The sequence below is a fragment of the Urocampus carinirostris genome, chromosome 17, assembly GCF_059441175.1.
Source record: "Urocampus carinirostris isolate Australia breed hairy pipefish chromosome 17, RoL_Ucar_1.0, whole genome shotgun sequence".
NCBI lineage: Eukaryota > Metazoa > Chordata > Actinopteri > Syngnathiformes > Syngnathidae > Urocampus > Urocampus carinirostris.
Window position 1 is genome coordinate 22,206,053 of NC_142365.1, and position 15,047 is coordinate 22,221,099.

The window sequence follows — 15,047 nt, forward strand, 5'->3', positions numbered from 1 at the left end:
AATGCACTAAAAGACATTGTAGAATGTAGTGTGAAACTAACCCTTATGAGAAACTTATCTTTAACAATTACTTTCCATTGAAATGAGTCTTAATATATTGTTATGGAAAGTTAGTGACCACACAGGGTAGTTCACCCAGATTATATCAACAGTCATAGCAGATATGAGACATAAAGGGGCACTGTAATATTCGACCACAATGCCCGCTGTTATGTGTAATCTACATTTTCAAAGATGAGACATTTTTATCCCTCGGATTAGCACAGTTTGACCTATATTTCTTATGTTATTACCACATTGTTACTATGTTAGTAATGTCATTTATAGGTAGTATTACTCGACCGCAGCAAATAATTTGACTTGAAAATCATAATGACCCAGTCCTGTGAGCTATATTTAAAACCAGTCCGCAGGCTACTGAACTGTCCTTGTGGAACTACGATTTTTATTATTTGAATCAATATTTTTTACCACTAATACATAACGTCCCTTTGAACTCAATAAGGTGACTTAGTTTTTGGTCATATGACAAATTTGAATTTAGGAGATATTGAATACAAACACAAAGCATCCAACCGTTAATGCTGCGCTTTTATTTTGACCGATAGCACTTCTGATATTTAAACGAGATCAGTTTGTGTGTGAGACAATTGTACAACACATAAATATATAAAGAAAGCAGTAGGGATTTAGATTCTGTTCAAGAGAGAACTTAAATTCAAATTGTCAAACTCGTAGACAAAAACTCGCATTGTTGTGTAAAGCCATTAACACCAAATGACCTATGTTCAACATGGCAACTGTGATTGCAAAAAGAATCTATTGAATTGATTTTTTTTACCAGATTTCTAGGAGAAAAGGTGACTGGTCTTTACTTGAAATTATCCTTTTAAAACACAGAGGGTAATAAGGCCTTAATCTTGTCATTTCAGGGTGACCTCTTCTTCAATCAAGTAGTAGCAAAGTAATATTTAAAAGAGTTGAGAGTTGTAATGTAAAAAATGGTATAAGTGATATCACAGAGTACAATTTTTAAGGCAACAAAAAGACGATGTAATATTCAGTGACAATTTGTATTTTGTTGCACTTTTTGGGTGTTGTGTCACATCTTGACTTGTGTCACATCAATGAATGGCTATGAGTCCAACATCCAGGAGCTTCTGAATTTTTCTTGCAATGACGGGATTCTTTAAATGGCTGAAATGGAGGGAAAAAAGTAATTAATTCCAAAAACTAAAAGCATGAAAATTCAGTCATACATCTTTACCAGAAAACCTCTACCCAAAATGTTTTTAAATACAAAAATCAACCTCACTTTACGACGGAAAATTCTGTTCATAAGCAGTCCCAGAGGCTACCACTAGAGACCGCTCAATGCTCGTGATTGCTCACAACCCCAATCCTGCACCTTTGATCATATCTGTTTTCCGCAGCAAGTTTTGATCGCATCTCCTTTTTATAACTTTTGGTAAGGTGTGAGAATTATGACAAATGAAGCGACGCAAAGAAATATAGACAAACATGAGCGCTCTGTTAGTCAAGCCAAGGAACACAATCGGGAAGCTGTGAACGATCACAAAGTGGTAGAAGAGGTTACGCAATGCTTCGCTGCAATAATTTCCATGGGGGGTTACATTACTGTTGCAAAAAGAACAAACCAGAGAAGCTGGTGTCTACAAAATACATTAGAGAGTTGCTGCTTTTGTTTGGAAAGAAAAATCATAAAAGTGGAACTGGTTGTCTGACGGTTCCCTTTCATGATAATTTCCTTATGCATTTCCGTCACATTTTGTAGGGGAGCCAGAGACAAATATTGGAAGTTTTTTTCTCCCCAAAAGACCTGATGAAAGAGATAGCTTTGATAGCTTAAAGGGCTGTATTTTTTTTAAGTTTAATTACTACTTGAATGTGTTTTAGGTTATCAGGAAGGTATGTGTGTTACAGCTATCCAAGTTTTACTTGGATCCTTTTCCGAGGTCAGGAACGGGCCAATTAGTTATTAATTACAGTGGGACCTCGCTACTTCGCGGTTCCACGTTTGCGGGTCTAAAAAAAAAAAAAAAAAGATAATAATAATAAAATAAATTAAAAAAAAAAACGTTTTTAAAGCATTTTTGAAGGGGCTTCGCTACTTCGTGGTTCCACGTTCGCGGGTTCAGAGCTTCGCAGGTCCAAAAAAATAATAATAAAACAAATTCTTTTTTTTTTTTTTTAGCATTTTTGAAGGGGCTTCGCTACTTCGCGGATTTTCACTTTTCGCGGGTGGTTTTGGTCCCCATTAACCGCGATAACCGAGGGATTACTGTATTTCATATCGGGAAAATTTGATTGTTACGTGAGCAATTCGAGATACCAACATTATTCTGGAACAAATTACGCTCGTATGTTGAAGTACCTTTGTACAGAAATTAAACTTACTCGCTGAGCGCTTGAGGATCCTTTTGCATTTGCTCAAGGATCATGCGCATGGCGGGGTCGGACATGATCTGCTGCACCTCGGGATCAGCCATGGCTCTTTGTTTGACTTCCTCGGGACTGTCGTTCCTCATTGTTTGGCTGACCATGCAACGCTGTAAGCCCTCTGTGGCTTCCTGGGCATGCCAAAAGGAATTATTTTGCATTACTGACATGAAAATGTTTTGACCCTCTATTTCTTGTCATTGAATCTTGTGCCCAGAATTGAACCACCCAAATACAACAGGGCAGGTAATAGTTACCAACTAACAAAGTTAATATAATCTGTTGAGTTAAATACGTCAATATTGATTAATGTGAGTATGCTTGTATAATATTCAGTATTTTCCCCACTATAAGGCGCAGTGGACTAAAAAACACAAAATTTAGCTTCCGTGTGTATGGGTACATAATAGCACATGTGTTTTGCAGAACAAGAATTGCAAAACATTGCACTTGATGAGAAATGAACCCAAGTAATGGCAGGGAGACCACCGACACATTACCCAAAGATCACCAGTGGTGCAGGTGGTATACAAAAATGGCATCTTACCAGTTATCTATATAAAAAAAAGCTTGTGTAATCTACAACATTTTTAAAGCCGAGACCCTTTTTTTCCTCGGATTAGCAGTTTGATCTATATTTCTTATGTTAGTAACACGTTGTTACTATGTTAGTAATGTCCTTTATTGGTAGTATTTTGTTGAAAGACTTTGTTTTCTCCATTCTCAGACATTCGTTTGTGAAGTAGACAGTTTAACTTTGAATCAGAATGCACTATGCAAATCAGTGCAACTGGCAGAGTGAGTAAAATAGTGGGAATGAGATATGGTCTAAGGCCTCGTTTATCATTTGTATTACTGGTGGTCTAATGGTGGTGTCGGCACTGCCACCGCCACTAATTTGGTTTGATTACCGTTGGTTACAGAGTTTTGCAATTTAGGTCAGCAAAGTTGACTGAGTGGATCAATCATTGCTAAATTACAGTATAACTGTAAAACACTGTATGGTAACACATACCTGTAATTACTGTATTTTCAATCTTAAAATAATAAGACAAGAATAAAACAAACAAATCGTATTCTGTACTATATAAAGCACACTTTTAAATTTCTGGCCAAATTAAGGCGCACTTAGAAACCCCAAAGTCCGAAAGAAATACAGTAGTTTTTTTCAATAATGTGACAAAAACATATTTGTGTGGGGAGAATAAGTGATCAAATATTTATTGACTAAGATTTTCACAAAACAATTATTTAAATCACAATATTTTTTAATTGTTTAGGAAAAAAGAAAGGGAAAAAAAGTTCATTTCAAGAACATATCACAGTCACACTCTGCATTTATATAGCACTTTTCAAGTCAGGGCCTCCCAAAGCGCTGTACAATGCGCTTCAACATAAGAAAATGCCACCCTTTGCATCCAAAATGTAATAACTAATGTTTTTTTAATATAAATCAATACAATTTATATTATGTACTGTATTTATATGTTAATGGTTTTGCAACACTTTGCTATGATTGGTCCATTAAAATGTAATTAGCATATTATGACAATGTCAGGCTCACGATATAACACTACCTGTTTGTAGTCAATGCACACTTAAGCAACATTTAAAAGAAGCCAACCTCACGTCATGTGTTTTTCCTCACATTATAAGAGAATATAGTAAAATCATTACTTTGAACAACGCAGGTAGAAAATAAAAGAACACAACTAGAGGATGTGCATATTCTTCCTACAAAACCAGATTGCAATACCTTCGAAGAAGAATCAAGGTCCAAAGCTTTCTGGTACACGTCCATGGCTTTTGAGAAGTCTTTCATGGCCTCCAAAGCAGCTGCTTTGCGTGTGTAGCCTTTAACTGTAGACATATTTCATCAATCAACACCTGAAATCAACATTTTTTCCAAGCATCATACTCAACCTGTAGGATGAGTAGACGCAAAGTTATTAAGTTGTTTGACTCACTGAATGTGGGCTCAAGTTTGATGCACTCTTCGCAATCCTGATAAGAAAAATAAAATTAGGAACATTTCAATCTTAAGAGACCAGATGTTGTACACAGACTCTGTGGCAGTTGTAAAAATTGATGGGCACACCTTTAAAGCGAGCTGAAACTCCAAAAGTTTAGTGTAGCAGGCAGCCCGGTTGCTGAAGAGCTTTGCATCCAGCGGATTTCTTTTGATGGCCTCAGTGTAATGCTTCATGGCTAAAGGATAGTCTCCTATAGGAAACACAAGAAATTTAAATAAATGAACAAATATGTCCAGTGAAATTAGAACTGTTGCACGAACCTTTCTGAAAGGCTTCATTTCCCTTGTTTTTCTCTTCCAGAGCTAAATCAGGATTAATGTAAGCTTGTTTCTCCAACTCCTTTAGAATTTTCTCTGCCTTTAAAAAAAATAAAAATAATGAGTTGTCTTTGACAACAACATCAAAAACAAAAATATACAAGAAAAGGCAGTTCACCTGTTGACATTTTTTCAAGACATCAGGGGTGCGATGCTCTGTTAAACTCTTATTGTAATACTGAACCGCTTCTTTGTATTGTTCCTGTTTGAAGTACGAGTTACCAATCCTGGCCAGGGCCCTTTCAAAGAGAGAAGCGCAAGAATGATATTAACACACAACTTATGACCATTCTCTGTGAATGTCCAAGTCTCTATGGTGAATGCTTTAAGAAAAACTCGAGTTTACTAAAATCCTCATTAAAAGACACGAGGGGGGCAATAAATAAATAAAATGGGGGAAAAAAATTGATTCAAGAACATATTGTGATTTAAAATATCGATGTTTCCCCCCCAAAATCAATTTGTGACGTCATATCCAGTACATTAAAATACAGGAAAGCAAACGAAAGCGGAAAATGGAGAAAGGGAGCGAGCAAAGAGAACAAAGGCTAGTTCCCATAGATCTTAAATCCCCTGACAGACACAGACTGATGTACATTAGTTGAACATCATTCATTGTTCCATAAGTGTATGATTTGAGTTGCTTGTTTTTATGAAATAAAATTCAATCAGAAACATCAGCTATTTGGGATCACAATGCTTGTAAAATCGAATGACTGAGAATTGTGATGTGAAACGCATCAGCACCTTAATATTGTGATACAATCGAATCATGACCAAAGCATATAATCCCACCCCTAAAACATGTTTTGAAATGAATGGCGGTTACACAAAGGAATATTTCTGCAGTCAAAAAAAACAAACCCAGAAAAATCCTGTAAAATGTTCCCAAGATGTTCCCAATAGTTTAAGCTTTCCATTGATATGTGTCATGAAGCATTTCAGTAATAGTGACACTGTAAAGACACGTCTTTGTTTCTCAGTCTGAGGGCCCCATGGCGGCACGTGGGAACGTTAATAATTTAACTGAAAAATGTGTATTTTGAAAAAATATTTAACTTACTTGGCTATTTGTCTGTAGTCTTCTCGGTTCTCTCTACCCACATCAATAGCTTTTTCGCAGAGCTCCCTACATTTCTCAAACTCTCCCTTCTCAAAGTACACAGCTAAAAGGACCATGAAAACAGATTTTAAATAATAATAATAATAATTTCCTTGTATGAGTATGTACAAGTAAAAAGTGGGCTCTTTATTCACTAGGAATTAGGAAAAAACATACCAGCTTGATTGGAAATATAAGTCATGTTGGTAGGATCATGCTTGATTGCTTCTTCATAATGTTTAAGCGCAGAATCAAAGTCCTTGTTTTTATAAGCAGCATTACCCAGTTCCTTCTCCTTCAAGGCCTGTTAAACATAAAGGCAAACAACAATCAACATCACATGATTGGGGTACCCCTTGTAAGAATCTGAAATTCTCTCGTACGTTTCTTTTGTTCTCAGAAAGCTCCTCGTTTTGTGTAGGAGGAGGCTGCGTCTCTTTACGTTTGGGAGGAGGAGGAGTAGGAGGAGTAAAATCATCGTCTTCATCCATTCCAGATAAATTCAGTCCCAGCAGTACAGAGAGTGTGGTCATCACTCTTTTATCTTGAAGTTTCCTAAAAGAACAATAATAAAAGGTAATTTACTGAGCTAATTTAGGTATGTCTGAACCCATGTTTTCACTTTGAAATCAAATTTCACCAAAGTACTCCGTCCAATCCTTAACATGTACGTTTCACATTCAAAATAAAAACACATACGTCCCCAGCGCAGAAGGGTTGCTTTTGAGTTGCTCCAAAAGCTCTTTGTAGCTGGGATCTGCCAGGAGCTCGCGGGTTCTAGGATCATTCTCCAGCTTTTGATACATGTTGGGCATGGCAAAAGGATTCATCATTGATTTATCTGAAAGGCAGAAGAAAAATCTGCTAAACATTTGCTTGGATTGAACGTCATAGTTTCACAGTGAAATACAATTCTTGAAATAAAAATTTACTTTTGTTACGTCCTAGTTTTTATTGCATCAGAACGGTAAATGCATATCTCTGAAGTTTTCCATTGTGAACCGGAAAAGCCAGTTCTGAAATGAAATGATCTGCATTCATGTAGCGCTTTTCAAGTCAAGACTTTCCAAAGCGCTTCACAGTGTGCTTCACATTTCCCAATAGCTGCCGTGCAGCCATGTAAGGCGCTAACCTGCTTATTGGGGGTATTAGGGGTTCAGTGTCTTACCCAAGGACACTTCGACATGTGACACGGAGGAGCCGGGAATCGAACCTGCGATCTCTTGATCCCAAGACGAGCTCTCTACCTCCTGAGCCACTGCCGCCCTAAGTGGTTGAAAACTTGTAGCTCATAACCAAAAAGTGGGTTGTGGACTCGTGTTCGTAGGCCGTGGGCCATAGCCCTGGCAAAACAATGCCAAGATAGGGTCAAGTCAAGTCACATTTATTTATATAGCCCTTAATCACAAAAATGTCTCAAAGGACTGCACAGGATTACAATTACAAAATTACACAATTACCTGATCTTAAACCAGCATGCAGGCAAAGAACAACTTAAAAACCTCAAGTGTGAGGGAAAAAAGAGAAACCTTGAGAAAGGACCTCACATGTGGTAATCCCCCTTCCAGGATTGACCAGGGTGAATTACAATTAGCATTACTGTACACATAATAGTAAACATTAGGTAAGATGTTGAAGATGTCCGGAAAGAGCATGACACCAACGACACCCCCAGCCTGTAAACTGGTCCAGAAAGTCTATGACGGCCAATTATACAGTAACATTGTATTGAAAATTTTAATTCAGGATGTTTTACATGTATTTTGTATTATTATCGTTTGATTTTTTTAGATGCGTTTTGTATGTTATTGAATTCATATCTTTTTGAATGTTTTTAATTCATTCGCTTTTTTTATGTGTATTACTTTATTTTTTTTGTTTTATGTATGTATTTCTACTGTTGAATGTTTTAAAACGTAGCGTCATAATACATTGGAAAGCGCTTTGCAGGGTCTTCAATGATCTCTAAAAACCTACCAGCAAGACGGCCCTCAATGTTCTGTAAACCTTCCTTCAGCTGCATATTGTTTGGCTCATGCCGGAGGCCTTCCTGATACGTTGCTTTTGCGTGCTCCAGTCGGCCGAGAAATTCCTGAGCTGCAGCTTTACGTGAATAACCCTTGTTGAAAAATAAAGATATATTTAAAAGTGTTTGCTAGGGATTTTGTCAAAAGGATTACTATTAAGCTAGTCACCTCACCTTGCCCCAGTCTGGCTTTATCTTGATGGTCTCACAAGCATCCTCAAGAGCCTTTTGGTAATTGCCTTTTTTGGCATAGGCAGCAGAACGGTTGCTGAACAAGACATGATTTTTGGGGTCCAGAGTCACAGCTTCAGTATAGCAGCGTATAGCTTCATCAACATTTCCCGCACTCAGTGCTTTGTTGCCTTGGTCTTTCAATGCAGACACCTATGGAACATGTAAATGGGTGATACACACAAACTGACAATAATAGAAAAGGATACTTTAAGTAATAAACATATGCTGACATTCTCCAAGATATGGATAAGTCAGTGCGATTTAACTTCTAAAAAGACAACTTTTCATGTTGGATTGGTGCAAAACTAAAAGCAGGTTTCCCTCCCTTTTTTGTAGCACTCATTACCCTAGCAACAAGTGGCGAACAAGTATGACACAGAGCCGAAATTTTTAACTGTGAGAATCAAAGAGCCATACCACGCACTGACCTGCCATGACAGACACACACAATTATAAACATTATTTCCCATAACACACTCCTCTCCTTACAATACAGTATTGTTCTTGTGTTGATTTCAAAGAAAGTGTCCACCCTCCATACAGAAAAAAAAAAACCTAAACATGAAACAAGGTTAAGAGCCACAGTATATAGAAAATATGATGAGCCAAAGAGCCGCATTATTATTGGCCAAGGGCCACGTGTTCGCCACCCCTGCCCTAGCACATAATATAACTCAACAGACATTGCACGACATTATCACTAGTTGTAGCCAGCAGCTAAAATATAAAATTCTCAAACCATTTCTATTAGAAGTCGGCCGATTAACAGGCGAGCTGATTATCGGCACAAATATTTAGGAATAAGACGGATATTGGTATCGACATATTATGAAGCTGATTAAGCAGAAGTTAAGCACAACACCGAGCCTTGCCTTTTTTTTTTAACCTCTCCTGCCTTCTGTCCATCTTACCACCCGCACGTTCTGATTGGATAGGCTTTTGAAGCAGAAAGTCCCCCCACTCTGACTGGAGCAAAAGTTTGGGCTGTTGCGAATATTTCATTCCCAATTAGCGTCCTTTTTTCTCTACACCCCCTTTGGTGACCACCTTTGACTGAAATGTCGAGTCAATGTAGTAAACCTGAGGCGAAGCACAATTTCGGCTCCCCCACAGAATCACACTCACCTTTACGTGAATGCAAACTCTGATTTCCCCATGCTTTTCAGCGCAGAGTTTCCGATAGGACAAGTGTCGCAATTGTAGGGTGTATAATGTGTTCTTAAAGAACTATTGATTGGCGTGATTAATACAAAAAAGGGATCATTGTCTATAAAACGAGTTTATCAAGACATTTATGCGAACCTCATTAACACTGGAGGCGACCTAATGTAGGTAAACGCTATAATATTCACCAACGTGGGCGATTTTAGATTCAGAGCTTTGGGGGTGTTAAGCACCGTGAGTGTCTTATCGCTCTCCCTTTCCACCAACAACAAACTTCTTTCAGTCATTAAACATATTAATTCAGTCATTTAAATATGTAATACATAATATGATAAATTGTTGACCTCCATGTTCACAAACACACGTTGTCTTAGTACTCAAAAGAACACAGTATCATAAAAATCATTATTATTATTTTTTTTTATTGTGAATGGTTTAAAGATAATCCATCATAGGTGATAACGGGGTCAACTGATGAGAAAATACATAGTTATCAGAATGCATCTTAACGCGGTGCTGGAAATCAAATGGACTGAACCATTTCAAGGCAGTGGCGTGTTACTGACGCTATATTATTGAAATTTTTCTATTTTATATTCAGCGTTTATCATTTTTAAGCTTAACTTGTCCCTCAACATAACTCAGTAAATACAACTTAGAACAAGGAAAAGATAGTTTTAAAAATGCTATGACTTTTGGGGGGTACTTGGGTTTAATTTGGGGGTGTTTAATTTAGTTTTACCTATCTATTAACTAGAATGCTAGTAATTACTAGGAACCATTCAGTCACCAATAATGACAATAACAACCATTAATGATGGTTATAATATTTTATTACTATAATATTAATATAACAATATTTGCTTACATTTACCATTTGCTATATTATCAGACGCCACTTTCTTTTAATGTAGTTACTGTGAAAGTTCTCAGTGCGCCATATATGTTTTATTTGAATTTATAACAAATAATTTTAGTTTCTTTTAGCATTACAACAAAATATTTTGCCAATTTTAAGCTTTTACAGCAAATGTGTATCAGCTCCAAATATCAGTTATCGGCCTCCTCCTAAATCTAATAATCTGTAATATTTGCTGAAATGTAGTCATTTCCATTACTATTAGCACTAAAAGGTGGCTCTTAAGTCAACCTACTGTGCAGCACATGACAAATCATTCAGTTATAGATTAGTAAGACAATCCAAACATCTGTACTAGGTTTAAACTAGAAAGTAAAGATTCCATCCTGGAGTTTGTCTGGCAAATATGTTAAAGAAATTCATGATCCTATACCAAAGACGGTATGACGACGGAAAAAGCCTTGATAGAAATCAGTTAAAAAGAAAACTTGGGGTAAGATGGCTAAGAACACAACTGTGCCCTCTTCAGGCGTGTGTAGTGGACCACACCTTCTGCAAATAACGTTAAATAAGCATAACTCCTATAGATCACTGGCTTCCAGTAAGCCTACTTAAAACAATAAAACAATAATCGATTAAAGCCTAAGTTGTATGGAAGCGTGTTCCTTTCTGACGGCTAATGGCAGCTGCGATAAAACAATGCAGTCATGACAGCAGCAGCCATCTGTGCATTTCGAAAGATCTTCCGGCTTAGCACAGGTTGGTAAGGAAAGCGACCAAAGAGCTCCTGCAGCACGTGTATACATATAGAACAAATGTTATAAATGATGTACCACACACACGCCTGACCTTTAAAGGGATATCATTTCAGATCACCAAAATGGTTAGCCCGAATGAAACACTATGTGTTAGGGATAGGGTCAGTTTGAGCTAATTAAGTTGATCACCAACAATGCACTTCCACGAACGTATTTGTACTAATAACAAATCAGTAAGCGATACAATCATAAATATTAGGCAGTAAGGAAAATATTGATCCATTATTCATTAAATTGACGTGTTCGCTTGACCTAAACATCAACCCGATGATGACTGACGAATTGTACCCACACAGCAAACAACAAAAAAACCACTCAAGCTGCTTAAGATCGCTAACTCAAGAAAATCCCCAAGTCAAAAACAATACCAAATGTTCAAAGACATATTAAACCTGATCAGTATAGTATCTATGAGGTGTTACGAAGCTAGCGGTAGGCTAACTTAACATCACTAGCCACGGACAATCAAGCTAACTTAGTTGACCGATAGCAGTATGCTTAATCGACCCATAAAATACTCTTACGGTAAAATATATTGTGGATAAAGAAGAAAAATCACCGAAGTGTATGATTGTACGTTTAATAGAACATGGAAACCACAAATTTAAAGAAGACTCACTTTCTCCATGTTGAACGCATGCGGTTCCTTCCAGAAACTACTGTGCGGACAAGCACCGCCCCCTCAACATCACACGGGTTGCCAGTGTTAACTGTCGGAAGTCCGCATTTTCAATATTGTCTAGCGTCCCTAGAAACTTCCCGAAGAATGTGGAAGCGTGTGGCTACGCCGTAAGAGGTCTAGAAAGAGCTCAACCAAACCACTCAATCGGTGTAAATGCAATTGTGAACCTGGGTTAATGTTAAATGAGTAAAACATAACGGTAGCCCTTTGAAATTCAGGATACAGTACTGTGGGAAAAATAAAAGCACCCACCCGGGGCAAGTCATGTTTATTTGTATAACCCTTAATCACAAGGAGTCTCAAAGGGCTGCACAGACCACAGATTATTGCAAACTACAGACTACTATTACACCATCCCCTGATCTAAAGCCTACCTGAGGGCAAGGAAAAACGTTTTACAAACATTTCTAGTTTTTTACTGTGTCTGCGGCTCAGTTCTGAGGTCATGGGGTGGCAGTGGCTCAGGAGGTAGAGCGTTCGTCTTCAAGAGATCGCAGTTCGAATCCCGGCTCCTCCGTGTTGCATGTCGAAGTGTCCTTGGGTAAGACACTGAACCCCCAATGCCCCCAATAAGCAGGTTAGCGCCTTACATGGCTGCAGGACCGCTATTGTAAAGCGCTTTGGGAAGTCTTGAAAAGCGCTAAATAAATGCAGATCATCAGCAAATCCAGCTACCTTTGCAGAGTTTGCATGTTCTCCCCGTGCTTGCATGGGTTTCCTCTGGGCACTACGGTTTCCTCCCACGTTCCAAAAACATGCATGTCGTGGAAAATGGCTGGTCCAAATTGTCCCTAGGTGTGAATGGGCAAGTGAGTTGTCTGTCTCTGTGTGCCCTGTGACTAGCTGGCAACCAGTTCAGGGTGTCTCCAGCCCGCTGCCGAAGATAGCTGCAATGGGCTCCAGCACCCCTGCAACCCTACTGAGGATAAGCGGTGCGCACAATGGATGAATGGATTTCTAGTCAATGGACATGCTAATTAGCCTTAACTAAAACATAATTAGAACTGGCACCAGAACGAATAATGTCCATTTTTAAAACCTACACGAGGGCTAAGAAAAACTCAAAAACGGACATGAGGTAATCCCCCATCCAGGTTGACCAGGCTGCAATGCATTCCAGACAATAACATTAAAAATTAAATATAAAATGATAAAAATATCATATAAAATAAGAATTAAAAAATAATTAAAAAAAAAGTCATGTCATGTTTATTTGTAATGGCCTTAATTACAATGAGTCTCAAAAGGCTGCACAGACCACAGATTCTTACAAACCAGAGACTATTATTACACCATCCCCTGATCCAAAATCCACATGAGGGCAAGGAAAAACTCAGAGACCTCAACATGAGTAAAATGAAGAAACCTCGGGAAGGGACCGCACATGAGGTAATCCCCCTTCCAGGATGACCAGGCTACAATGAATGTAGCAATAATGAATAATACACAGATATTCTCAACATAAAATATAGGTTATTCATCCATCCATACATCCATTATCTGCACCGCTTATCCTCAGTAGGGTCGCAGGGTGCTGGAGCCTATCCAAGCTATCTCCGGGCAGTGGGCAGGGGACACCCTGAACTGGTTGCCAGCCAATCGCAGGGCACACAGGGACAGAAGACACGCTTGCTCATTCACACCTAGGGACAATTTGGACCGGCCAATTAACCGGAAATGCATGTTTTTGTAATGTGGGAGGAAACCCACGCAAGCACGGGGAGAACATACAAACTCCGCACAGGAAGTCCGGTAGCTGGATTTGAACCCATGACCTCAGAACTGTGCCGCACACGCGTTTACCACTGCGCCGCCGTGCTGCCCTTTAGGTTATTCATATTCTATAGAATAGAAATGTGTTTTAAGCCTAGATTTAAACAGTTTCACTGAGGTTGCAGATCAAATCTCTGGGGGAAGAGCATTCCACAGCACCGGGGCCCGAATGGAGAACTCTCTCGAACCTGGGGATCTCTTTTTGTCTCTTGGGATCACTGGTGAACCAGCATTTTCAGAGCTAATGTTCCGGAACGGAACATAGGGGGAAATTAAATCTGAAAGATATGAGGAAGCAAGTCCATGCATGATTTTGTATACTACCAACAGAACCTTAAAATCACATCTTAAGCTAACAGGGAGCCAATGCAGGTTAGCTAAAATCGGGGTAATGTAATCAAACTTTCTTGTCTTTGTTAAAAGCCTCGCTGCAGCATTTTGTACCAGCTGCAGGATATTGATTTTGGACTTTGGGAGACCGGAGAGTTGTGCATTACAGTAAAACTCATCCGATATGGTAATGAACAGTAACTATTATAAAAGAGAGAATACATTTGTATATAATTTTCTTTTTATTTGAGGGACCCAACAAGTATTCCACAACACCGGGTCCCGAATGGAGAACGCTCTCGAACCTGCGGTTCTCTTCTTGGCTCTTGCAATCACTAGTAGACCAGCATTTTCACAGTGAAGGCTCCAGACCGGAACATAGGGGGAATTAAATCTGAAAGATATAACAACATCTAATTCCCAAAGAACAAACTTAAAGGCAACGTTAAAACTTTTATTTTTCTGCAAACCTCGTAACGCATTCCTAAATATCTTAACGAAGTCCGATTTTGTGATGGAATCCTGAGGGCACCACTCAAAGTGTAAACTCGTAATGTAAACTTGGGCTCTTTTATCCCACTTTTGTCAACTGAATTGGTTTCCATGTTGAATCTTTAAATATGATATGCAATGTCAAGTGAACTCATGTTTATTTGTACAGCTATACCTGTCAACCTGTACATTTTTGCCGTACAAAGTACGTTTATGATGCATTTTAAGACGTGTATGACGTACAAGAAAATCTGTACGGAATAATGCAAATTTGTCAATTATTGGTATACACCGACTATCACGAAACAGTAAATCAAGTCAAATGAGTTTGCTGCGGAAGCCTCTATCTCGGTATCGTTTTTTTCGTTGCAAACGAACCGAGCGGTTTGATGCTACTGTGCGCACTGTAATTAACCTAGATTTAAACACGTCTACTGGGGTTTCAGATCGAATCTCAGTGGGCAGAGCAGTTCAGAGCACTGGCGCCTGAATGAAGAACGCTCTCAAACCTCCAGATTTCTTCTTGGGTCTTGGAATCACTCGTTAACCAGAATGTTCTGAGCCAGGGCTCCGAGACGGAACATAGGGGGAAATTAAATCTGAAAGATATGAGTGGCAAGTCCAGGCAAAATTTTGTTTAATACGTACAAACAGAACCTTAAAAACACACGTTAAAGGGACAGGGAGCGCTATTGTCCTCATTGGAAGCCTCCCTAAAGCATTTTGTACCAGCTGCAAATTTTTTTACCAGACACTT

General features: G+C 38.6%; 1 protein-coding gene across 1 annotated transcript; it reads right to left on the bottom strand.

The window, feature by feature from the left end:
* Positions 1 to 573: 573 nt before the first annotated feature.
* On the bottom strand, positions 574 to 11,792 carry stip1 (stress-induced phosphoprotein 1). Its single transcript, XM_088321482.1, has 14 exons — positions 11,633 to 11,792; positions 8,113 to 8,322; positions 7,890 to 8,031; positions 6,612 to 6,753; positions 6,296 to 6,467; positions 6,090 to 6,216; positions 5,874 to 5,976; positions 4,929 to 5,049; positions 4,754 to 4,850; positions 4,559 to 4,683; positions 4,428 to 4,464; positions 4,217 to 4,320; positions 2,419 to 2,591; positions 574 to 1,197 (listed from the first exon to the last, which is right to left on the bottom strand). The coding sequence occupies exons 1-14, from the start codon at positions 11,639 to 11,641 to the stop codon at positions 1,125 to 1,127; spliced, it is 1,635 nt and encodes a 544-aa protein (XP_088177608.1). The 5' UTR covers positions 11,642 to 11,792; the 3' UTR covers positions 574 to 1,124.
* Between the last annotated feature and the right edge of the window lie 3,255 nt (positions 11,793 to 15,047).